Source organism: Embiotoca jacksoni, unplaced genomic scaffold (genome assembly GCF_022577435.1).
Source record: "Embiotoca jacksoni isolate LCO1_2020_lvr unplaced genomic scaffold, fEmbJac1.0.p SCAF_3, whole genome shotgun sequence".
NCBI classification, from domain to species: domain Eukaryota; kingdom Metazoa; phylum Chordata; class Actinopteri; family Embiotocidae; genus Embiotoca; species Embiotoca jacksoni.
In genome coordinates this window covers 6,075,396-6,100,947 of record NW_027185381.1, presented here as the reverse complement: position 1 = coordinate 6,100,947, position 25,552 = coordinate 6,075,396, and the positions used below count along the sequence as shown (strand labels likewise).

At 41.4% G+C, this 25,552-nt stretch overlaps 1 protein-coding gene across 2 annotated transcripts in view; it reads left to right on the top strand.

The window, feature by feature from the left end:
• Positions 1 to 599: 599 nt before the first annotated feature.
• Positions 600 to 25,552, top strand: part of plekha7a (pleckstrin homology domain containing, family A member 7a) — a 147,085-nt gene continuing 122,132 nt past the window's right edge. For both annotated transcript variants that reach the window (XM_069161936.1, XM_069161937.1), the window contains exons 1-3: positions 600 to 731; positions 881 to 957; positions 1,123 to 1,180. In XM_069161936.1, coding sequence (XP_069018037.1) covers positions 649 to 731; positions 881 to 957; positions 1,123 to 1,180 — 218 coding nt within the window. In that variant the 5' untranslated portion in view covers positions 600 to 648. The remainder of the gene's footprint in view (positions 732 to 880; positions 958 to 1,122; positions 1,181 to 25,552) is intronic.

Sequence of the window (25,552 nt, the reverse complement as noted above, 5' to 3'; positions counted from 1 at the left end):
CAGCAGGACAGGATGAGGTTGTCAAGTACGAATAGCCTAATTCTTATTCAAGCTTATAGCACATAACCAGAAACACAGAGATCGTTGAAGTCCAAATTCCCTCAGCAGAACTAAACCAATGTAAGAAAAACTGACAAGAAACATACGAAACAAAATGGGTTTCATTTTAATGTTATATTAATGCGTTGTTGTTTTTTCTTCATTAAGATTGTCAAATTTTGTACAAAGCATATTAGGATCAGAGTAACATAGCCTATATGTGTAACTGTATAAGCTCCTCTATATATATCATTATAAACCACCAAATAGACAAGGGGACATGACCTCAGTGCCTTAAATGGTAAAATAGCAACACAGTTTCAGTATCATGTCTTTAATTTTGTTTTACTGACAGTTTAATGTTGTTTCAAATCCAAACAAAATAAAACCTACAACTTTGAACTTACTTATTTTGCAGATATCACAAAGACCTCCTCCTTCAGTCAAAGCTCCGTGTTGTCAGCGCCAGAGCGTGTTAAGCCCTCGGTCCTTGGTTGTACGGGCTTCAAAGAAGTCCCTGAAGGCAGCGCTGGCCCTCTCAGTGATCAGTGAGCTCCCGGGAGACTCCATGGAGAGGGAATGAGATGAAATAGGACTTCAGACCGGATCATGGCGGCGCCTCTCGGGCGGGACACCTTACCTGAACAATGGTCTTACGGTGTCTGCGGGGACGGCAGGGTCTTCTTCATCAAGTGAGTGTTGTAAATGAGCGCTTTATCGCACCGTCTCTCCCGCTTTGAACGGGAGTTGGCGGGGTCTGCCGGTGTTTTCTTCCCCGGCGGTGTAACAGGTGTTTTTCTTCTTCTTCTTCCTCTTCTGCTCCGTGCCTGTGCGTCGGCAGCGATGAGACGCGGTCCACCACCTGGCTCCATCCGAGCTCCGGCGAACCCGTAAACTCCGGACACATGATCCGCTCAGGTAGCCGGCTAAGCTAGTTCTGCAGGGCAGTTTCACCTGTGCACATTTGGCGCTTGTGTTGTTTACTTCACTGTTTGCCTGCGCCGCTAACTTCAGTGTGCGCGTCGGGCCCGACAAACTTCCAGGTGTCACGAACAAGTGGTTTCGCCGGCTTTTTTCTTTCAGACCTACCTCGGGGATGGGAGGAAGGTTTTACGGACGAAGGGGCCAATTACTTCATAAAGTAAGTACCTCCGTTATTGCTGCGGTCACCTGCGCATTACTGAAGTTCCCGTGCGTCTGAATGTGGCTCCCGCCTCTAATTCCCCGCTCCGAGCGGGACTAACTACCGCGGGGACAGTGTGGATTTAAACTGGGTGTGACTGGAACTCACCTGCTGACCCTCTAACGACCCAACTGCTCTCCTCCGCGGCAGCACATCGCCTCTGTGTCTCATGTTCGTCCTCTGGGCTCTTGATTTTTCTCACAGATCCAGTATTTGGTTGTTTTTTTTTGCACTGGTGCAACTCCATTTCTATTTGTAAACTTACATACAGGTGTTTATTACCGATGCAATGATATAGCTGATTTTATTTGTCTATTTTCCTCAAATCCCAGAAGTCATTTGAAGAATATATTGATCTTATTTCAGCCTAAATTTAACCTCTGCACGCTGTGTTGTCAGTTTATTTGGCACTAGAGGCCAACACATTGTACGTTTGAAGCTGATAAGGACGTGTTGGTAAACTTCGACAAAAAATTAAAACATTTGTTGTACAAACTGACAAAGAGTTGCCATTTCTTCATGGCAATTTATTTTTTCTCATTGACATGTAGGCCAATACATACTTGTCATGAGGTGTACAGATGCTGTATTTCAGAAATACGTCAAAACAGCCCATCCTCCACCACATTTTTACCAAAGATCTGAAAATTCTGGAAAAGTTAATGTAAATTTTCCCATTTTTATTTCACTCATTTTTAAATGCTATCATGCTGTGGGATGTGCCAGTGTTGCAACATCTTAAAGCTTGTTTTCCACTCTGCCATGTACACGTCCTATTGTGGTTTCCGTATTATTCATATTTGTACAATTATTCATACTGGCCAACAATCGTCGTATTTCAGGCCTATAATGTTTTTTTTTTTTTTTACCTTTTTTAAGTAATAATCTGGAAGACTAAAAAGACTTTTAAAAACCAGAAGTGCAGCACAGTTTCTGAGACGTCAGGCTCGCTCTTCAACTAACTTGTGTGTGTGAGGTAGTGTACCGAGAAGAAGACGTCACACAGGTGACGCTGTTTGGATCTCTGGTGGATGAAGTTCTAAAACACAACTGCTTTTACTGCCCGTCATCAGAGATGTCACTAAAGAGAACAAAACAGAGATCTTAAAGATTGTTACTTTAACAACCCCATAATATGCTACCATGTAATTTAGAAAATACAAACTCAAGACTTTTAGATCTCCAGAATCCCAGAAAAATACAGATTTGCTTGCTGGTAATTTTCATTGTTTACTGCCTCTATTTTAGAGAGGTTGAACTTTCTTGTCATATTGGAGACTGTAGTTTGTGGTTCTCTCACTTCAAACTGAGTGGATATAAACGGAGAGAAGAGCCGGACTCTCACAATGAACAAGTCTGCGTGTGATGATGGGATGAAGATCTAAAATCAGTGCATCAGCTGTTGAACATGCTTCCTGTGCTCTGCTGTGTGGAAATATTGATCAGCTGTGTTGGATTGTTTGTGTCTGTGCGATGGAAGAAGTGCTGTGTCATTTCAGATTCATTCTGAGCGTTTCTACTGCAGTGCCCAGCAACACCGAGGCGAAACCGTTTCAGAAATCTTTTGTCTTATTTGAGGTCCGATAACGGAAAATGCCGAATGTCTTGTGGTTGCATTAACGATTTGGTCTATTAAGGCTGCTGTTTGCCACACAACAGTTAATCTCTCTGTGTCTTCAGTGAAGTATGAAGTGTAAGCAAAATGCTCTGTATTTAAAGAAGCCATTGCTCTTTGACCCTCTTTTTATTTTTTTTACTATAGTGAGGTAAAACATCAAGCTGCACTGAGGACACATCATACTTGTCATGCTTCTTCTCAGTCTGGTCTGTTGGTCTGCAGTGATCAGGGGAGTGAATCACCAGTGGAGAGGGAGGGAACCGTGTGTTTGGAGCTGCAGCCCAGCAGACAGAGAAATACAGCGCTTGTTTTTTGTGTGTATCTGAACAACAAAGTTTAGGACTTTGAATTGGATGTCTCTTGGGATTTGACTCCGGACAAAATGTGTGACCTTAAGTTTGGGACTCGCTGAGACCCTACAAAGACTGGACAAAGCACGCGTAAAGATTTTTGTCCACCAACTTGCACAGACGGTCCCGTCTTTGACAGTCTAGGAGGAGTTAGCTATTGCTCACTTGTGGCGCTTGACAATGTTGTTGCTTGGTCTACCAAAACAAACATTAAAGGCCACCAGCACTGTTGCACTACATGCAGTGCAATATGCACTGAGAAGGTTATAATCAAAGTGCAGAGGTGTGGTGAGTTCCTGGATGGAGATGCCACCTGCAGCTATCGCCATTACTTTTGTCTTTCATTTCAATTTAGCACTACGGCTCCCTCAGGTGACACACAAGTGATGACTCTGAGCTCTGAAGTTAAATAAGAGAAAATAAGAATGACTGGTAGCAACTGGAAAATACAAATCTTTAGATATCAAACGCGCATCATCTCAGCAAATAGCTGACTGCCAGCAGCAGCTGAATCCGACGAGAACATACAGTACCTGATCCAACTCGGTCCGATCAGTTGTCATGCCCAAATCAGTCAGTGCAAACTTTGTAATTTGATTTTGATTTGATTTACTACTCTGTTGATATGTAACTTGCAGAACAATAATTATTGTGCCACCTCTTGACATTACAAACACAAGTTACAACAGTAACAAACTTAACATATTTTTTGTTGCATTTTTCCTGAACGTGCAAACTGGTTCCTCGTGTCCTCTCGACTGTAGGAATGAAAAGTTTGTAATCCCAAGTGTTAACAAGAATCCAGGATCTGAAACACAGGGAGCTCCAAGGGAAAGATACGGACAATATTTGGCTAATATCTGCAACCAGGAATTATTACAAATGAGCTGTGCTTCAGCAAACCCATTGGGCATGCTTTTATTTGTGTTATTTGTGGATAATTGATCTCTTTGGCTGTTATGTAATTATACACTTCTTCCCCTGTTGAATGGAAAATGAGCGTTTTACTGTCAGATCGGTCATTTGTGGACTCGGTTGCTCAGTCATCAGTTCTTCTGAGGTCTTGAGATGTACTTAAAACAGTTGCAGTGCAGCTTACTGTTTTATGATTTCTTTGAGCTGTTCTGCTGACAAAGATTTAAGTATCTCTGCAGATAAGGGAGCAAAGGTCACTTATGTTGCATTTGATGGTTTGCTGTAGTTGGAAACTGTTTTAACTTTGGAGTAAATACTGTTGCAATTCAGGCTTTTTGCAAAATATCTTTTTGTGGCAGAAATTAATTATACAAATTCTTCTGAATCAATTTAGATGTGTTCCAGTGATGGGTGACTCAGTATGCGTCTTTTCACAGGCACTCTAAAAAAGATTAATCCTGAACATTAAGAATGCTTGGAAATAACAATTACTGTGGCTTTGAATTTCTGGTTTAGGATTCTCTTTTTAAACGAAACCTTTCATTTATTCCACATTTTCTTTTAGCCTCAACATGGAACTCTTACAATCTCGATAGTTTAATCAGCCATCAAGCTATTAGCAGGCAGACGTTGTGTTGTACTCATCCTGAAACTCTGTGGAGCATCTCTGTATTTTCCCCAAAATATAGTTTCTCCTGTGTCGAACTCCCCTCCCAGACACGTGTCCGCTTTCTGAGGGCTTTCAGTGTGCAGCCCGGCGAGGGATGTTGTTTTATAACAATTTTACCTGTTAACTCAGGGAAGTTCCCACAACTGAAGATATCTATAGTTGCCATATTACCACATTTTATAGACTTATTGTCAAAATAATAATAATTAAACATGATTGATAGTTGCTGCCTTAGAGTAGTATAACTTAGAGTTGTACTGTTTGTACATGAAAGGTTTCCATTGTAATGGTTCTGTACAGTAGGTTTCTGTCAATAATTCTGCAAATAATTTTCATTTTGAAAGTTGAATTCTTAGGTCTCCTGCTTCACTGAAAGGTAGGCAAGTTTCCACATGTGGAAGTTGCATATTGATCTGTGATTGGCTTCCAAACAATGTGAAATGCCACAAAAATAATGCTCCCACGTCCACGCGTTTACCTCGGATGTAGGTCGAGTCCAGTGGATGAACATGAAAGCAGGCTTGTATTGTCAGATCTGTATGTACACCACTCACGCAGTGAAGCTCAAATATTCCAGTCAACTCACAATAGGCACGAAACATTTCTGAGTCGAGGGGGGGCTTTAAGTAATTGCCTGACATGGATCTTCAGGTATTTCAGAGATTCTTTTCTGTCCACTGACTTCAGGTATGCAGAGAAACCTCCGATCCACAGAACAGGGACAAACACTGTTTTCCCTTGCCTGAGAGGAACATTTATTTATTTCCTGTGTCCCTCTGCGAACTTTTAATTGGCTTATGGATGGTATTGCTTGAACAGAAATAACAAGGTGAAGTAATAACAACCTTGACATCCAATATCCTCTTCACGTCAAAGGCGGACTATTTATCTAGAGGCCATGTTTATGTAACGCGCCCCCCCCCCCCCCCCCCCCAGGGCTCCACCACATCCAAAAAATGTTTTTCATGTTTTTATTACGAGCAACAAGAACAGCACTGCTCCCTCTGTTTCTGTATTTTTCATTGTGGTCAGGCACTCGCAGAGTTCTTGGTACGAGTTTATTCTGAGAAAAGAGGCCCACTTTTATTCCCGTCTCCAATACAGTATCTGATATGGATGTCCTATTTGAAAGTGGACTGGAAATGCTCTTAAATTTTACCAATGCTTCCATCATGTTTTATTGTTGTGAAGACAAAAATACTCCATTGCTTAGTATCAAGCCTGTCGGAGTCAGGCCCTCGGAAAAATGTATTCACCTCTTATGTAAGATACATAATTTTCTGTGAAAGTGATGCTGACCACTTGGGTGAATCACATCTTAATCTAGAGATGGCTTTCAGGCAACCCAGTATCACACCAAAGTGTATGATAGGTTTTGAGTCATAGCGCATTTTATGTATTATTATATCATTATTTGTCTTCATTGAAATGTTCCAAAACTGTATGTCTTATCAAAAGTAAATATAATTTCAACCTGTCATTTAGACACATTTATTTAGTTGCTTTACTTTCAAAAGTTACAAAGGAAGAACTGCGGTATGATGGGAAATGGTAATACAGTCTTTCAATTCACGGAGACTCGCCTTCACAGCAAACAAACTACAGTAGTTACATGTTAGATTGTTTCTGCAGCAGGCGGAAGAATAAGTGAACACAAGACACACTGAGCAGCAGAGAGCCGGACAGTGAGAGGGAGAGAAGCCACCGCTACCTGCTAAGCTAAAGTAGCTAACAGATCCAAACAGCTGTGAGATCCGCGAGAAAGTCGCTAAACAAAGCGAGCTGTGAGTGCGTGAGCAGAACTAGCGTACGTTTACATTTACAGCAGGTAATAAACCGCAGTGATAAAAAAAATAGAGCAAATTTACTGGGTTGAGAGTCAGTCTGTTTGATGTTGAAAACAACTGGCGGAGCATCTCAGAGAAAGGCCTGTTTCTTTGAATATTGGCTATCTACTTCATATAATTTTTCATTTACATATTTTGCAGCGGTATATTTTCAATCAAGAAGGAAAACCCTTTTGATCGCACTGTGTTGATAAAAGTTCTAGTGACATTTCACATGTAGCTTTGACTTACAAATATTCAACCCACTCCGTAGAAAATAATAAGATATATATCGTGTATCGCCACTCAGCCAAAATATTTTGGGATATGACTGCTAGTCCATATCACCCAGCGCTATGTTAGGGTTTAAAGAAAATCGTAGTTTTTGTTCATATAGGTCATTTTATACCAGTAACGTTACATGCATCTTGTAAGTTACTTAAAAATTGTTATGCAGGTATGTTATATATGTAATTTACTTATGTTCACCTTCCCCCCCCCCCCTCCTGTGGACACAGACCTAATCACACCATGTCTCTTTACTTAGTCACATGACCAACCTCACAAGACCTCCTTTTTCAACCCCGGCCTTGCATGCGTGTACTTTTCACGCACAGGTGAGGCCGAACATGACGATGACATAGTACCCTCTAGTGGACTGACAGGTGTATTACATGCTTTGGCGTAATGGTGGGCTGTTTTAGGTGTGTGAAGTTGAGACTGCAGGCTGGGTTCGAATGTCTCTCTCAAGCTTCTTGTTGCATTAATTACCCAGCCATTGTCCGTTTTTAGGTGTATAACCACATGTGGTGTTATGAATGCCTTCTAGGAGAGACTGCCTGAAGCTGCGCTACTACAGTGTATATTTCAACCTATGAACTAGTTAGTTTTGAATGTACTCCAGCCTTAAATTAAAGTCTGTGCGAAAACCTGTGCCCATCTTGGTGACTGGTTGCTTATCATGTCATGTTAGTGCAATCTCTGAGTCACTGCATGAAAATGTTGAGTTTTGCCACAGAGACTGAAGATAGTGATGGTCTTCAATACACCCATGTGGCTTTAAACCCGAGAGCTGTTGATGAGCTCACTGTAGACATAGAAGCACCATCAGCAGCCACATTGTTTGTCTGCCTCTGGCTGTTTGCTTGGCCCTTCGTTTCTGTCCAGTCACGCACGCTCATTCAAATGTTCTTTGCCTAGACTTGCTTTAATAATCCCCTCTTATGCCCCCCCCTCCACCTCCCGTGGACAAGTGGGATGTAAGTATGAGTTTGGTTTGTTTAATTTTAACTAGTGTTTGCTCACACTCGTAGCTATGTGCACGCACAAAGGCATGATGTGTGATTCTGTGTTGTGCCTGAGGGCCCTACAGATGGGACTTCCTCCTCCTGAGTCCGCAAGCCACTCCCAGAAGGGGGCTCCTGGTACTTGGATAAATGTCCTGCAGGAACGTCTGCATGGATCGGAGTAAGGCCGAGAGGAGAGAGGGCGAAAGAGCGCGCGCACGCACGCACGCACGCACGCATATCCTCTTCTGTCCTACTGTACAAGCCTCAGGCCTCTCCTTAGTCACTATCCTGTACCTCTACTAATAGTGAATGTTTGGAAGTACTTTCTTTCTCCTGTTACTAACCATTATATTGAGACCAGATCAGAGTTCACTTTGTTATAGTGCTTTGTCAATTAATATGGGTATTGACTTCAAGGACTCCATCTCACACATGGGGCAAAGCAGCGACAAGTGTAACACAAATGCCTTTACTAGTTTCAGACTGACACAATTGTAATTTCCCCAGCATCCACCTTGTTTAAATAGTAAATGCCACTTGCCAATCTGAGAACCATTGGGTGTGTTGGTCTCATAATTAAGTGTGGTCGGGCACATTGTTGGTGCATTACTATCTTGAGGGAGTGGAAAGCAATCAACCAACAAAAACCTGCATTTAATTTAGTGGTGCAGTATTTTACTGTCATTTTCAGGGTGCACTATTAAGACAGTAATAATCACGTATGTGAAACATTTGCACATGGGGAGGAGAGTCCTGGCATTTGAATGGCTAAATCTACGCAAAAGGCCAAAATGAACCAAACCTTTCTGTTTTCAGTGTGGTTGTTGTTTCTGGTTGCGATGTGGATTTTTGAAAGCGATCACGCGCAGATGGTGGAAGATGAGGAGAATGTCGCCTGAAATACCCGCCCAGTGGCAGGCTTATAGCAACAGTCTTCATCCGGTGAGTCAGACTAGTATTCTTACAACTTGTTTCAGCTCTAACTGAATGACAGTGACACTGAATGACAAGAGGGTTTACAGTTTTGCGCAGGTGATGCTCATGGGAGAAAACAGAAACTGGTTGTGCAGTGATTGGGGCACTGCATGATTGCCAGCGTAAGCACAATGATAGTATCACGAAGCCGTGACAAAGAGGCTTATCTCAAAGCAGCTTGCAATAATGTGAGGAGTATGGCCTTGCAAGGCTTAAAACCTTTAAAGGCTCAGCGTTATACTGGCTGTAGATACCATCAAGGCGGCTGGGGTAGTGTGGCTTTGTCAAACCTTCAAAAGGTTTGCTGAGCAGGTGTGCTTTTTGTCAGTAATGTGTGGGTTGACATTTTTTAACAGTGACACACATTCAGCCCTTCAAACGACCCAGCATGACTCCAGTTTTGGTGGAGAAGACAAAAGAGGTTATCCATTAAGAAAATACTGTAGCTGATTCCCACTCATTCTCACTGCACTGTAGGATAGCCTTGAATTAATACATCAGAAACCTTACAAACAACCAACAGGGAGAATCAGAAGGTCACTGATGACTCATATTCCTCTGTCTGTACAAAGATGGTGTATAATGGATGTGAGGTGGTTGATGCATTAACAGTGTTTTTCATCTCTGAAATCTTGATTTTAGATGAGAGGTGTTTGGTCATCAGGTGACCACAGCACTGAATGGACCCAAATATAGTTATTATGCACACAGGAAGCTGCAATAGAATCCACCTGCATGGCTGCTTTGATGTTATTTGCTCTCAAGAAGGACAACTTCATGTAATAATTCATCAGTCTTGATGGAAAATCTTTGTCGACCTACTAATAAGACTGCTGAATCACTTTAAAGTCAGAAGAACACTGTGTCGGTTTGTGCTCGCCGTGTCGCGCTCTTTGTTTCCGAAATGAAAAACAGCCTTTGTTTTGCTGTGGATCCATGGCTAAACCAAAGGACCAACAGTTCCCCGGCCGACAAATAAAGGCTGGAAGAGAAGGCTCTGTCAACAACAGCTTTTCTGTTGTTTTCATTGGTTGAAGAGGCGAACCAGTTTCTGTGTTTGCTTTCGGAACAGCAGGGAAGTTAAAGATTATTTCTTGCAAATGTCAGCCCAAGGACGGCGTTTATATCCATTGTTTTCTTCACTGGCTTTCTACGTTCCCTACAGATATTGTCTTCCAAACACCTGCTTCTCTATAAATGAATCTTTTGCAACATATGCCCGAATTATATTCGTTTTTTTTTTTAACATGCTTTTCCCCCTTTGACTGTCATTTGGTAGACTTAATGTTATGAGGGTAAATTGGTAACTTCCAGAGGTAAATAATTCCCTCACTCTCATCTGGCTTCATTTAATTTGCTTCAGCATATCTCAAAACTTTAGAGTTCAACTGCAATGCCAGAATTTTATTTTCCATACTTATCAAATGTGGCTCGAAGATTTTAAGTGTCATCCACTACAAAGTTAGCATGTCAGGTGGTTAATGGAACAAACGCTATCAAGCTTGTAAGTAGTCTCGCCACATGTTGGTCTACATAAAGCCCAAAACACCCTCTGCAGAAATGTTGGCTCTCAATCGAGTGGAGCGAATATTTGATGTTTATTTGCCTTAGAAAGGTGAGCCAAAGTTTTTGGAAGATGAGGCTTTTTAAAGATTTTTTTTTTATTGAGTTACTTTGGAAATAAGATGAGTACATTTTCATCAAATGTAGGAACCTTCCCAAGAGATAGCATCTGCTGAGGCAGCTTCTCTGTAACTCTTTCCCTCCTTTTCACACGTAGGCTCTCTCCTCAATGCTCTTTTCACAAACACTCTATCTTGATGTTTCAGGAGCTTTTGGTTAGTTGTGTTCCTTTACTCTTCCTCTCCTGTTTTTTTGGTGTACCTTGACCTCCCAACCTCCACTCTTTTTTTTTTCTGATTCTCTCTGAGAGGACAACAGAATGTGAGGCAGATCCTTTCTGTTTTCTAACCCATCACTGATGCGTTACTGAAAAACTCTATCATTATTATAGTTTCAACTGTAACGGCAACAGAAAATTAATTGCCAACGGTTTTACTATAATTCAGTTATTGTTATCACACCATAATGTCATATATTCTCATCTTCTCCATTAATGTGTAATTCCTGGCCTTCTGTTTTTTTACATAAAGATAATGCAGTGAGCTACACCAGTTTTAAATATGGGGAAAGAGAGCACCAGTATCTGATTAGAAATCCGTATTGACAGTTATTTTTGGTCCATGTGTCCGAACTAGTAGAAGGACAAATAGTTTTTCCTAGTAGGAAGCTGGTGAGGGATTAGGTTTTTGTCACTGTAATAATAATGCCCAGTTTGGGCAGTAGTATTAGCAGGATGTCTCTCTGGTCGACATTCTTCAGTTTGGTGGTGGCGGCAATACATTTAAAGACCCAGCAGATTGAAGTGCAGAATTTATGTTACAATCCCGTTTCCCAAAAAGTGTAAAATGTAAATAAAAACATGTAAAAATATCAAATGTTGAAATGGAGAAATGTTATTGTTGTATCAGAAATAAATGTAAATTTTTTATTTGATGCCAGCAACCTGTGTCTAAAAAGTTGGGGCAGAGGCAAAGATGGGAAAAGTTGTATAAAGCTAAAAAAAAAAAAAACACCTGATGGAACATCTCACAACTAATTAGGTTAATTGGCGACAGATTTGTAACATGATTGAGTATAAAATGAGCATCTCAGAGAAGCAGAGTCTCAGCAGTGAAGACGAGGAGATGTTATTCACTCTGTGAAAGACTGCGTGGGGAAATAGTGGAACAATCTAAGAATAGTGTTCTGCAATGTAAAATTGTAAAGAATTTGGGGATTTTATCATCTACGGTACATAATAATGTTAAAAGATTCCGAAAATTCTCCACAGAAAGCCAATATTGGATGGCCGTAATCTTTGGGCCCTCAGCATTAAGAATTGCATTTAAAAAAAAAAAAGAGACAATTCTGTTGTGGGAATGATTTTCTGGGTTAAGATACACTTCTGAAAACCATTATCTGTGAATAGAGTTCATCGCTGCCTCTACATATGCTGGATAAAACTCTAGCATGCAAAGAAGAAACCATATACAAACATGATCTAGAAATACCACGGCCTGCTTGAGCTCGTCTAAGATGGTTTAAGGCAAAGTAGAAAACTATCCTTTGGTCTGATAAATAAAAATGTAAGATTCTTTTTGGAAATCATGTATGCTGCATCCTCTGGTCTAAAGAGGAGAGGGACCACCGAGCTTGTCAGCGCTCAGTTGAAGAAGAAAACATTCTTGATGAGTGTTTTGCCCTTGGTTGGAGTTGTTGTAGCAGAGGTGAAGCACAGGTGCATGTGGTTGTACGTGTAAACTGTCACATGAAAAAGTGGTACCCCAGATGGGACCGTAAAAAGGAATAAATAAATCGAAAGCCACATCTACTACCTTCATCTGTCCTTTTGGCCTGTACCAGTTTAAGATGATGCCTTTTGGACTTAAGAATGCCCGAGCCACATTTAGACGGTTGACGGCGCTTGTTCTAGGACATCTACGGAGGAAAATCGGTTTTGTTCACCTGGACGACATCATCGTCTATTCCAATACAATGGAGCAGCACAACTATGACATCCAAGCAGTTCTGGACAGGCTACAAAAGGTGAATCTTGAAAAAGAGACCGTTTTTTGTGACCTCACTGATGTTCCTGGGCCACGTTGTTTCCTCTGCTGGACAGGACATCGATGCTGAGAAGACAAAGCCCGTACAGGAGTTCCCTGTACCTCAGAACTGCAAAGGTTTCTTGGGATGGCAGGATGGTATCATTGATTTGTTTGAGTTACTAAACGCTTTTAAACGGAAAGGTGCCAAGTTCATTATGACTTACCAATGCCAAGCAGCATTTGAAGCCCTAAAATAACATCTGGTTTCACCACCAATTCTTGGTCATCCTAACTTCAAGCTCCTGTTCATCGTGTACATGGATGCCAGTGATGTTGGCTTGAGAATCCCAGTGCTAGGCTCTTTCGGTGGGCACTCCGTCTACAAGAGTTCTCCTTTACAGTAGAATATCGAAAAAGAAAATATGATACAGTGCCAGAAGCTTGATCCAGATCTCCAGTTGATGACCCACACCAACCTGCTGCTTGTCCTGTTGTGCTGCACTACAAGAGAGACACCTTCAGAGATCTCCAGGTTACGAATGAGGACATTTGGAAAGCTCAACAGGTGAACCCGGTCATCCAGAACCTGTATGAAAAAATCATGGAAACAGGAGAAGTCTGCAGAGTGGTGCGGTCATCTTACAAAACTCCATATTAAATGTACATTCCTTCTTCACGCTGTCAGCAGCTTCTCCATCACTGCCATGACAACCCTCTGTCCGGCCATCTTGGAAGGTACAAAACTTACAAAAAGTTGCAGGCCAGGGTGTACTGGCCTAAGATGGGCATGGACGAGAAAGATTATGTGAGATGTTGCCAACTGCAACAGAATGTTGTTCACAGACTTTGGGAGATGTTAGGAGTTGACCATATGGGCCCCTTCCCTCGAAACTCCAATGCCAACCTCTACCGCCTCGTATGCGTGGACTGTTATACAAGATGGTTTGAAATGTTTCCCCTGCGCAAAGCAACAGCTGAGATGGTATCACGGATATTAACAAAGGAGATTCTGACTTGCTGGGGTGTACCAACCTTCATCCTCACCGACCAGGGCTCCCAGTTTGTGTCCTCTGTTTGAGGAGACCTGCAGACGGTGGAGCCTCGGGTAGAAAAAGACCTCGCCCTACTATCTTCAAACAAACCCAACAGAGAGGATAAACCGCAATGTGAAAGTGATGGTAGATTCATATGTGGAGGAGAAACACAAAAGCTGGGATAAATACTTACCGGAATTTCGCTTTGCCTTAAACTCGGCTGTGCATGAGTCCACAGGGGTCACACCCGCAGAACTTGACCTCAGTCATCCCCTGAGAGGTCCTCTGGATGCTGAGTTAAGCCCCCAGCTGTGTGACCCTGACACCCCAGCATACATTACTGCCAAACAAATAAACTAATTTAAAAAACGTGTCAGTGGCAACCTACAAGTTTATGTGCGTCACTCCCAACTCTGAATTGACCTGAATATAAGGAAAGTGTTGTGCAAAATAATATAAAGTAATTTTTTACAGAGATGAGATGGAATGGTCTTGTCCTCTCCTCTCTCCCCTCTGGCTGTCCTGTAGCAGCGGCAGAGGTGTGCCACTGCTGAATGCATATAGGGGAAACACTGCATGATGGGACAGGGATACATTAGTGCACATGGCATGTGGCAAATTTGGCGCATCATGAAATGGAAAAATACGACAAAGGAGACCCCAAACTGTTGAGCAGCTGAAATCTTAAATCAGGCAAGAATGGGACAACATTTCACTTCCAAAACTCCAGCAACTGGTCTTCTCAGTTCCCAAACGTTTACAGAGTGTTGCAAAAAGAAGTGATACAAAACAGTGGTAAACATGACACTGTCCCAACTTTTTTGAGACGCGTTGCTTGCATCATATTCAATACAAGCACATATTTATCATAAAATAATTTTTTTACATTGCAGCATTTGATATCTTTGGTGTATCATGTAATATGGGTTTACATGATTTCCAAATCATTGCATCCTTTTTTTATTTACATTTTACACAGCGTCCCAACTTTTTTGGAATCGGGGTTGTATCTGTTTACAGAGACCACCCAAATGGATCATTACTTCTGGTCTCTGGAGTCCATAAAATTAAATCCATGACCTGAGACATGAAAAATGTGAATTTCATTTTTATTGAGGATTCTCTTTACGTCAAATCATACCCAGCTATGATTTTTTATAATTTGTTTTAATTTTTTTTATAAAATGGCAAAACTACAGTCAGAAACTTTTCAGATATATGAGAATCAGATTGTCTGGGTATACAGCTTCCTTTCATGCTATACAAGTATTAGTGCAGATGTTTTTTATCCAAAAATCCTAATAACACGCTAATTTAAATGTAAATCTTTGAGCATAGCTGAAGGTATGGAAGGACATTCAGTGTAGGTAAGGGTAAGACGAGAGCAGTGAGTCAGTGTTTATGCCTGAGTCACTATATTCATCCGAAAACCTCACAGGGACTCAGTCAGCATTCTCACTGGATAAGGATTTATCTAAAGCTTTGTGTGTGTTTGTGTGCTTAGTTACATTTCTCTTTCACTGGACCATAATACTGTACAAACTCAGACAAAAGAGAAACTGACCGACTTGAAAGGATTCTTTTATTCTTTTCGCACTCACTCAAAGTAAAAATCAGAAGTGGTATTGAAAATCACGTGCATTTAGTTTATACATCGTGTATTTCAGCATTATACTTTATAACATACATAATGTATTTAAAAAGTTATTTGCATTCATAAATCACTGTTACTAACAAATACCTATGTTGCACTTTTTATAGTAAACTTTCTCTGCATTTTTCTCTGGAATTACATTTGCAAATTAAAAATGGATTTCTTTGTATCATACTTTATCTGAAACTTTGACATGAGGTGAAGCATCAAAACCTTATGACGGGGAAATATTGTGAGTGTGCATGCATGGGTGAACATTTCTGAAAACTGATTTTTTTTCTTCGGAATCAATCCGGAATAAGTGGACATTTGGAGAGAGGAGATCAATACTAATGTCTGCACTGTCTTTATGGAGCTTGAGCCAGGAGGTGATTAGCCTGGATTAATATCAAAACTGGAAGCAACCTGTAATAACTGCTTTCGTTAAACCACAACTATTTTGACACTTTGGTTTTTGGTACAGATTAAATAAATGAAACAGCATGCTAATCACTGATCTTTAGATGTGATCAAAACTCTCAGAAAGACAGCAGAAAAGCATATTAAACAAAAAGTTGAAGTATTCCTTTAAACGGGAAAAATGGCAAACTGCATTTATTTGTACATTTTATTATCATCGCTTCTTTCCCTTTTAGCTTTTCTAATCTCAAAACCACAATCTCCATTTGACCTGGATCAACTTGTCCTGAGCAGCCAGGCTGATTGTTGAGTTCTTGATTTGTTTGTAAATTCTGGTCTTATTGTGGAAGCTTGTGTCATTGACTTTTCTTTTCAACCATAATTAATCTCGTCATTAAGTAGCTGCTATTTTTTGCTTTAAAAGCTGCAGTAGTTATTGTCTTGTCTGATCAGTTATGTCTGCCTCAGCTCAGTTGTGGTTAATCTAGGTGGTTCTATTTACAGTTTAATCTTTGGAAACTTATTAAAATATTTGAGGAAACTATTACTAGTTTTATACAGACTTAAGATGCCAGGAGACGTTATTCTGGTTGGTAGATGAGCCTAAAACTTGCATTAGGGAGTGTTTGTCCTTACAACGCACCTCTGTACGGTTGATATTTCATCACTTCTGTTGTTGTATTCTTTTATTCCTCTTCAAACTGATGCATAATTTTTTAGAGACCTCTCTCCCTCTTGTCTTCCTCTCATCCTCTCTTCACTGTTATAAATACAAAGATTATTCTTGGGGCTCATTTCAGTGCGCCACATGCGTGTGTTCAATACCATCTTTGAAGTTCGTCTGAAAATGGATGTCTTGAATATTTAACCTCGCCCTGAGGCTGTAGTATTAATTCACATACTCTGGCAGAGGCTCTGAGTAGAACACAGATCTGTATATGATTGATCACGATACTCAATGGGAATATGAGGGATTGTAAGCAGCCACAAAGCAGGACGACGGGCTGCACTTCAAGTTTACGTACAGCTATCCGTTTACTTTTGTTTTCTATAGATATATAGGTTTAACATAGGAAATGGTTTGATACTAGACAAGGGGCTACTTGCATCTTAAAAGTTAATCAGAAAAGGATTAAGAGCTTTACAGCCTCATCCGAGAGCTCATTATTAAAAAGAAACCACAACAAAATTATTTATGTGCATGTGAGTAGCCTCAGAAACCCAGCTACTCCTTTCAAAGGATTATTCTCCACACAATATCATACTTTGTGCTTCTAATAGTTGGATGTCTTCTATCAACTCTTGATGAAAAAGTGGCAGAATGTATTGCATGCTCCCTGGTGAATGATAATCCTGTTGTGATCATCTTAAAGTAATATTTGTCTTTTCTTTCTCATAATCAGTATGTAATGGTCCAAAGTTTAAAAGTTGACGTCTTTTTATCATAAAAAAAATGAAACAGAAAAAAAGACCACTTTGTGAAAGTCATATTTTTGTGAATAGTTGTACTTCAGGTAAATGCCACTCCCACACATCCAAACACTATCTATTGAAATGTCAACCACACAAATTTTTTTAAAGATTTGTTTGCATGACTACTTTGTGTCTTGATAAAGCGGGAACACCTGCTTCTGATTTCCTGCATGTTAAAAGAGAAAGTAGTTCTATGTCTTATTTTACATCTCGGAGAACATTAACCTCTCGTAGCTTCCTTTTTGGACTGATTTAAAAAAACAAAACAGGTTTAAACCCCTCAAAGTGCTCTTTGTGCATATTTGGTTGCTATGGTTACATCTGCTTTCACACCAATGACATAATGGTGCATTCAGGCGACTGGGAAGTGGGAATGTTCCGATTTGGTAACCTCCGACTTCCCAGTTGAGAGCATTCACATGAAAACAACAAAGGGGCAACCTCGAGGAAATCTGCTGTCTGAATACAGAAAAGTGACAAACAATCTCATCATCACTCGTGTAGACCATCACAGGGACGAAAGGGAGTTCAGAAGGTCGTTATTATTTGTACACTACATTACATGTCCTCTTTGGCAGATAATGTTTAAAACAGTCAGCAAACCTAACAGGAACGAAGTAACATTTTCTCCCACTCGGAGGCCGGAACTGTCCCAATTCCTAGTTGCTTATGAATGTACCATAACACTTGTTTTTGTTCTTTCAATAATCCTGACTCCCATCAACATCATTTTTGACACCGTTGATCAATTTAGGATGTTTCTAAGGTGCAATTCTATGATACAATTCTCTTTCCCTCCATTGTCTTTTTAACGTCACTACTCATCTGCATAATTGCTTGTCATGTATTGCAAGTAGATACCCACTGAAGAGTAGGACGAGAGACGGACATTTTCGATACTGGTACCAATACCTTGACTTCGATACTGAATGATATTTTTTTCGATACACATTTTATGAAATCTCTTTTTAAAGGAAGAGATCAAATCTTTTCATGCAGTTCTAAAGTAGAGTGAACTCTGATTGTTTTCTGTAGACAGATGGCCCCTAACCTTCTCGCATGCAAGTTATGGCTCAAATAAGGCATCTTAATGTAAGATTTATTTAAGGTGAAACACATTGATTTTATACATGAACAAGCTGCCCAACTAGTGTCTACATGTGGTAAAGGCTGAGCCAGGATCCCCGTCTGTCCCAGTGTGTTTTTCCCTTTTGTTTCCCTGATCCCCTCCCCTCGTGTCTTGTCTCATTCCCCGTGTTTATTTTGGTCTGCCATGTGTCTTGGTGTGTGTCCTGGAGGGTGTGGATTTCTTCACTGCCACTCCTCTGATCAGCTGGCACAGCTGCTCTCAAGTCCAGTAATCCCCGCCTGGCAGTATATCAATCCTGCACTCCACCTTCATCAGTCCGTTATGTCAACTTGCCTGTAACCTGCCACCACGCCAGCCTGACTTGTTTGCTCATCAACCTCTGACTTACCTGTTGTCCCGTGGAGATCCATGGAGATCACAGAGTCGACTCTCACCTGCTGTTCTGTGTCGGCCCACGGAGGTCACCAGTTGACTCAAGCCTGTAAGTCCTGCGTTGGCCCTTGAAGATCACACAGTCTACTTGACCCTGAAGACTGTTTGTAAAAGATGAAAAATGCAATTTCCATGTTTCTTTGATTCAGTTCCTGGGCTACATCATTGAGAATGGGCAAGTCAGGACAGATCCTGAAAAAATCAAGGCAGTCACCGAATGGCCTGTCCCTTCCTCCTGTAAACAACTGCAGCAGTTCCTGGGCCTTGCAAAGTTTTATCGTCGCTTTATCCAAAACTACAGCAAGGTTGCGGCTCCCCTCACCAGACTCACCTCTTTGAAGACATTCTTCTCCTGGACCCCTGAGGCTTTCCAGCTTCTTAAGGAGCGTTTATCCTCGGCCTCCATCTTCATTCATTCCGACGACAGCTGCCAATTTATTGTGGAAGTGGATGGTTCAGACACTGCTGTGGGGGCCGTTACTTCTTAACGCTTTGGTCCGGATTCTAAGCTTCGTCCCTGTGCCTTCTCCCACTGCCCATCTCCTCCTGAGAAGAATTATGATGTTGGCAATCGGGAGCTGCTGGCTGTCAAATTGGCATTGGAGGAGTGGAGGCACTGGTTAGATGGAGCTGTTCATCCATTCGTTGTATAGACAGATCATAAAAATCTTGAATACATTCAGACAGAAAAGAGACTCAACTCTCATCAAGCTCAGTGGGCCCTGTTCTTCGCCCGGTTCAATTTCAAAATAACCGACCGCCCTGGTCACAAGAACACCAAACCCAACGCCCTCCTCTCTCACCAGTTCTCCCGTGACAACCGCCGCCGACCCCGATACTATCTTACCTGCTACCTGTGTTCTGGGCTCCCTCACCAGGGAGATTGAATTCATGGTCCGTGATGCCCCTCGAACCCAGCCTGACCCGGGAGGTGGAACCCCTGATCGCCTGTTCGTCCCTCCGTCTGCACGAGTGCTTCAGTGGGCGGACAACTCCTGCTTCTCTTCTTGCACAGGTCGCCTGCCCGGCCTGTGCCCGTAGCAAAGCCACTTACCAACCCCCCGCTGATCTGCTCCAACCTCTGCCTGTATCACATCACCCCTGGTCGCACAGAACTCTGGATGTCATTACTGAACTTCCACCCTCTTACAATAACACCGTCATCCTCACAGTGGTTGAATTTGCCTAAAGCAGCGCACTTCATCTCTCTCCCCAAGCTCCCCTCGGCTCGTGAAACCTCCAACCTTATGGTGGAACACATTTTCCAGCGACATGGAATCCCGGTGGACATCGTCTCAGACCTGGGCCCCCAGTTTGTGTTCTAAGCCTTCGAGCTACCGTCAGTTTATCGTTCGGTTTCCACCCGCAGACCAACAGCCAGACTGATCGGCTCAATCAGGAGCTGAAAGCCTCCCTCCGTTGTGTCGCAGCCACCAACCCCCAAGCCAGGAGCACCTACCTAGCCTAGTTGGAGTATGCGGATAATTCCCACACTTCCTCACCACCCCCTTTGAGTGCTCCCTAGGATATCAGCCACCCCTGTTTCCTGCCCAAGAGTTGAGATGGCTGGCCCCTCTGTCTAGCTTCACCTCTGCCGCTGTAAGAGGGTGTGGAGAGAGAGACCCGGGGCGCTCTTCTCTGGATGGTGGAGCAGAACAAACGCCTGGCCGACCGCCGTGTACTCCGGCAAGTTTGGCTCTCTGCCAAGGACATCCCCCTCAACACATAGTCCAAAAAGCTTTTATCAGCTTCTTTGAAATTCAGGCCATCATCAATCCATCCAGTGTCCGCCTTGAGCTTCCCTCATCCATGAAGATGCACTCGTCATTCCACATTTCCCAAATCAAACCTATTTCCACCAGCGCTCTGAGATGTGGGGATCTACGGAAACCACACAGTCGACTCTCACCTGCTGTCTTTTCTTGGCCCATGGAGGTCACCGGTCGACTCAAGCCTGTAAGTCCTGTGTCAGTCCTCGGAGATCACACCTTAGCGGTCTCAAATCACTGTTAAACTGTTTTCCATTCACACACTAATGAGGCTGAGCTGCTATGCAAGGTGCTCGCCATCGGGAATACATTCACACACCTATGGTACGCCATCGGGAGCAACTTGGGGTTCAGTGTCTTGCCCAAGGAAACTTAGACATGTCGACAGGAGGAGACGGGGATCTGGGAAACGCCAACCTTCCGATTAGTGGGCAACCCGCCCAGCGGACATCCCCTGGCTCCAGACTGCCCCAGGTGGCGAACTCTCACACACTCAATCTCAGGAACCCTGAAATCTACCGCTGGAGAACACAGACTCTGAACTCACCAGCGGTGTGACAGAACTCCAGTCATTCGCCACCACTTTCTCACCACTCTGTGGAGACTACGGACTCATTTCTCTCTTACCATCTGCAATCCCTGTAACAATAAACTACCTTTTATCTTGCTTCATCTACGCCTCTGTGTTTGCTCCTGGGTACGGTTCCTGCTTAATTTATAACACTGATGAGAGTCACTTGCATAAACTGAGTAAAATAAATGTATTTAAAAGGAAAATGTGTTGTGGATATTGTCTAGGTATCAAAATTTGGTGGCATGTGAGATTTTTTTTGAGGGCCTTCCAAGCAATTTGCTTGTTGCCATAAAACTATAACATTTTGAACCCAGGAGTGGATGAATAAAAGCAAATTAAAATTATTTTATTGGATATTGTCTAGGCATCAAAATTTGGTGGCATGTGAGATTTTTTTGAGGGCCTTCCAAGCAATTTGCTTGCTGCCATAAAACTATAACATTTTGAACCCAGGAGTGGATGAATAAAAGCAAATTAAAATTGTTTTATAATCCTCAATAATTTGGAGCCATTGCATTGTGGAAACATTGACTTCAAGAGAGAGCATTGTGACTGGCGGATTGTTTTGGTGTGCATTATGATGGTTCTCATGCAGACATATCATTGGGGCTTCTTCCGAGTAAAGATTCTCCTTGTCGAGTCTTAGTCATTAGTTCAAGCCAATAGTTGACTTGTTGCTGGAAAAAAAAAGGCTGAATAAGCGCAGAAATGTAACAAATGCAGATGCTTCCCCCAGAAAAATGCAAACCAGCTATACATGGTATGAAAAAAGTTGTGATAAATTGATGATGTTTCTTTTTTTCATTTATATAATTTTTTTTAGGCATCTCACATACATATACATAAAGAAAAGTAGTGTAATATTTAGTATTTTTTTGGCCATGGGATTAATTTTGTGTACTAATACTATCTGTTCCAGGTCCTTTTTTGTGGGGTTTTGAAATGGAAATGTTTCAGGTGTCATCACTTATGTGTGTTCTTATGTATACTAATGCGTGGAAGATTAGAACAGTGGTTTGTTTTACAGATGGTTTGTGGTGAAGTATGTGGATGGCTTTCTTTATCTCGTGATCTTTGATTAGGTAATACCCTTGAGGATATACTTCAGTCCAGCACATTTTCACCTGGTATTCTTGTTACGTATGGAGAACATTTTCTGATGTGGAGCATATTGGATGAATGATTTGATGAGCTACAATAATTGCATTTCATGATGTGCAGTTTCCCCAGCCCCAGTCAAGTGTTCTTTGTCTATTCAGCCTTGTTTCCTGTTTCCATGAACAGTTGTTACAACCTCTCAGCATCTTGTAAAGGATTGAAATCACCTCTGCTTTGCTTCACATCATTATTCTGTTTTCCTTCATCCTTTGAATGTTTCCCTATTTAAATTTTCCTCTTTTGTCTGGCTCTCAAAATAGCAGTGGTACAACGCTTGTGAATACAAGTCACACTATTAATGTTGAACATAAGACAGTTGATACAGTCATGGCAGTAAACAAATCAATGATCCCTCTCAGCCAGCAGACTCGGAATGATTAGTGCGTTTTTACATTTACAGTGGTGTGAAAAAGTGTTTGCCCTCTTCCTGATTTCCAATTTTTTTGCATGTCTGTCACACTTAAATGTTTCAGATCATCAAACAAATTTAAATATCAGTCAAAGATAACACAAGTAAATACAAAATGCAGTTTTTAAATGAAGGTTTTTATTATTAAAGGAGAAAAAAAATCCAAACCCACATGGCCCTGTATGAAAAAGTGTTTGCCCCCTCCTGTTAAAACATAACTTAACTGTGGTTTATCACACCTGAGTTCAATTTCTCTAGCCACACCCAGGCCTGATTACTGCCACACCTGTTCTCAATCAAGAAATCACTTAAATAGGACCTGCCTGACAAAGTGAAATAGACCAAACGATCCTCAAAAGCTAGACATCATGCTGAGATCCAAAGAAATTCAGGAACAAATGAGAAAGAAAGTAATTGAGATCTATCAGTCTGGAAAAGGTTCTAAAGCCATTTCTAAAGCTTTGGGACTCCAGAGAACCACAGTGAGAGCCATTATCCACAAATGGAGAAAACATGGAACAGTGGTGAACCTTCCCAGGAGTGGCCGGCCGACCAAAATTACCCCAAGAGCGCAGCGACGACTCACAAAAGACCCCACAACAACATCCAAAGAACTGCAGGCCTCACTTGCCTCAGTTAAGGTCAGTGTTCATGACTCCACCATAAGAAAGAGACTGGGCAAAAATGGCCTGCATGGCAGAGTTCCAAGACGAAAACCACTGCTGAGCAAAAAGAACATTAAGGCTCGTCTTATTTTTGCCAGAAAACATCTTGATGATCCCCAAGACTTTTGGGAAAATACTCTGTGGACTGACGAGACAAAAGTTGAACTTTTTGGAAGGTGTGTGTCCCATTACATCTGGCGTAAAAGTAACACCGCATTTCAGAACAAGAACATCATACCAACAGTAAAATATGGTGGTGGTGATAGTGTGATGGTCTGGGACTGTTTTGCTGCTTCAGGACCTGGAAGACTTGCTGTGATAAATGGAACCATGAATTCTACTGTCTACCAAAAAAATCCTGAAGGAGAATGTCCGGCCATCTGTTCGTGACCTCAAGCTGAAGCGAACTTGGGTTCTGCAGCAGGACAATGATCCAAAACACACCAGCAAGTCCACCTCTGAATGGATGAAGAAAAACAAAATGAAGACTTTGGAGTGGCCTCGTCAAAGTCCTGACCTGAATCCTATTGAGATGCTGTGGCATGACCTTAAAAAGGTGGTTCGTGCTGGAAAACCCTCCAATGTGGCTGAATTACAACAACTCTGCAAAGATGAGTGGGCCAAAATTCCTCCACAGCGCTGTAAAAGACTCATTGCAAGTTATCGCAAATGCTTGATTGCAGTTGTTGCTGCTAAAAGTGCCCCAACCAGTTATTATTGTATTTAGGGGGCAAACACTTTTTCACACAGGGCCATGTGGGTTTGGATTTTTTTCTCCCTTAATAATAAAAACCTTCATTTAAAAACTGCATTTTGTGTTTACTTGTGTTATCTTTGACTGATATTTAAATTTGTTTGATGATCTGAAACATTTAAGTGTGACAAACATGCAAAAAAATAAGAAATCAGGAAGGGAGCAAACACTTTTTCACACCACTGTAACTGTGTCAAACCATTGCTGAATCATATCTATATCAAAGAACACAATGTAGTTTTTATAACCTAGAAAAAGACCATTATGAGTGATAAAACCTTAAAGTATTTGCACAAAATTTTGATATTTCATACCCGACACAGATGAATGAACTTGGCAAAATGGATTTTGCAAAAATGTTCTTTGTATTTTACACAAACAGATGTGGAGGAATTTGTTGGTACCCTTCCACAAATAATAGAAGATCCCACAATTTTCTTTAAAATAACTTTATCTCTTTAACTGTCATCCAGCATTGTTTATTCTATATTTAATAAAAATATGACTTTGCTTTTAACTTTTTGATTCAACAGAATATTTTTTAATGATAAATGACAATGACAAAAGTGATGGGACCCTTACCTAATATTTTTTTTCCACACTCTTCACAAGCAATCACTGCAAACAATTGGCCTCTGTAAATGGGTTATCATCCTGTTGGAGGACCCATGACCTGTGACTAAGACAGAGCTTTCTGACAATGGGCAGCAGGTTTTGCTCCAGAAGGCCTTGTTGGTCTTGAGATTTAATTGTGCCCTGCACAAATTCAAGGCACAGTGTGGCAGATGCAGCCAAGCCTCTTAAAAAAAAGAGCCAAACCTCCTCCATGTTTACAGTAGGTATTGTGTTCTTTTCTTGGAAAATTTCATCTTTTTGTCTATGAACATAGAGCTGATGTGACTTACCAAAAATCACCAGTTTTGTCTCATCTGTCCAAAGGACGTTCTCCCATAAGCATTGTGGCTTGTCATTATGCAGTTAGCAAATTCCACTTGACTTTTAAGTGTTTCAACAGTGAAGTCTTCCTGGGTCGTCCATGAAGCCCAATGTGTTCAAAAAGTGATGGGTGTGCATTCATTCACTGATGTTTCTTGACCTTGATGTTCTGCTTGTATTTCTTTTGAAGTTTTCATTGTCTCTTTGTGTACTATTCGCACCATCCTTCTGTTCAGTCTGGGCTCTATTTTCCTCTTGAAGCTGAGACAATTTGTCTAAAGTCCTATGTGCCTTAAACTTCTTAAAAATATTTGCAACTGTAGTTACAGGAACATCAAGCTGGTCTTATAAGCCTTTACCTGTAACATGCTTGTCTATAATTTCCTTTCTGATCTCAGACAGCTCTCCGCTTTGCTTTCTCTGGTCTATGTTTCCCACTTGACCACTTTTCTTAATTTAAACATAAGAAGAAATAACATCTCTTTTCACACTTTCTTTGCTTTACTCTGTAACATACCCAGATGCTGCAGGCATACATGAGACAGTTGCTTTTAATCGAATCTCTTTTCAGGAGGAATGAAGCATTATTTCAATGAGCTGTAAGAGTGCCAACAAATTCCTCTACATCTGTATACAGTAGTATAACAGATCCTAATATTTATCAAAGGTCTGCACATGCAGCCCGCTGTC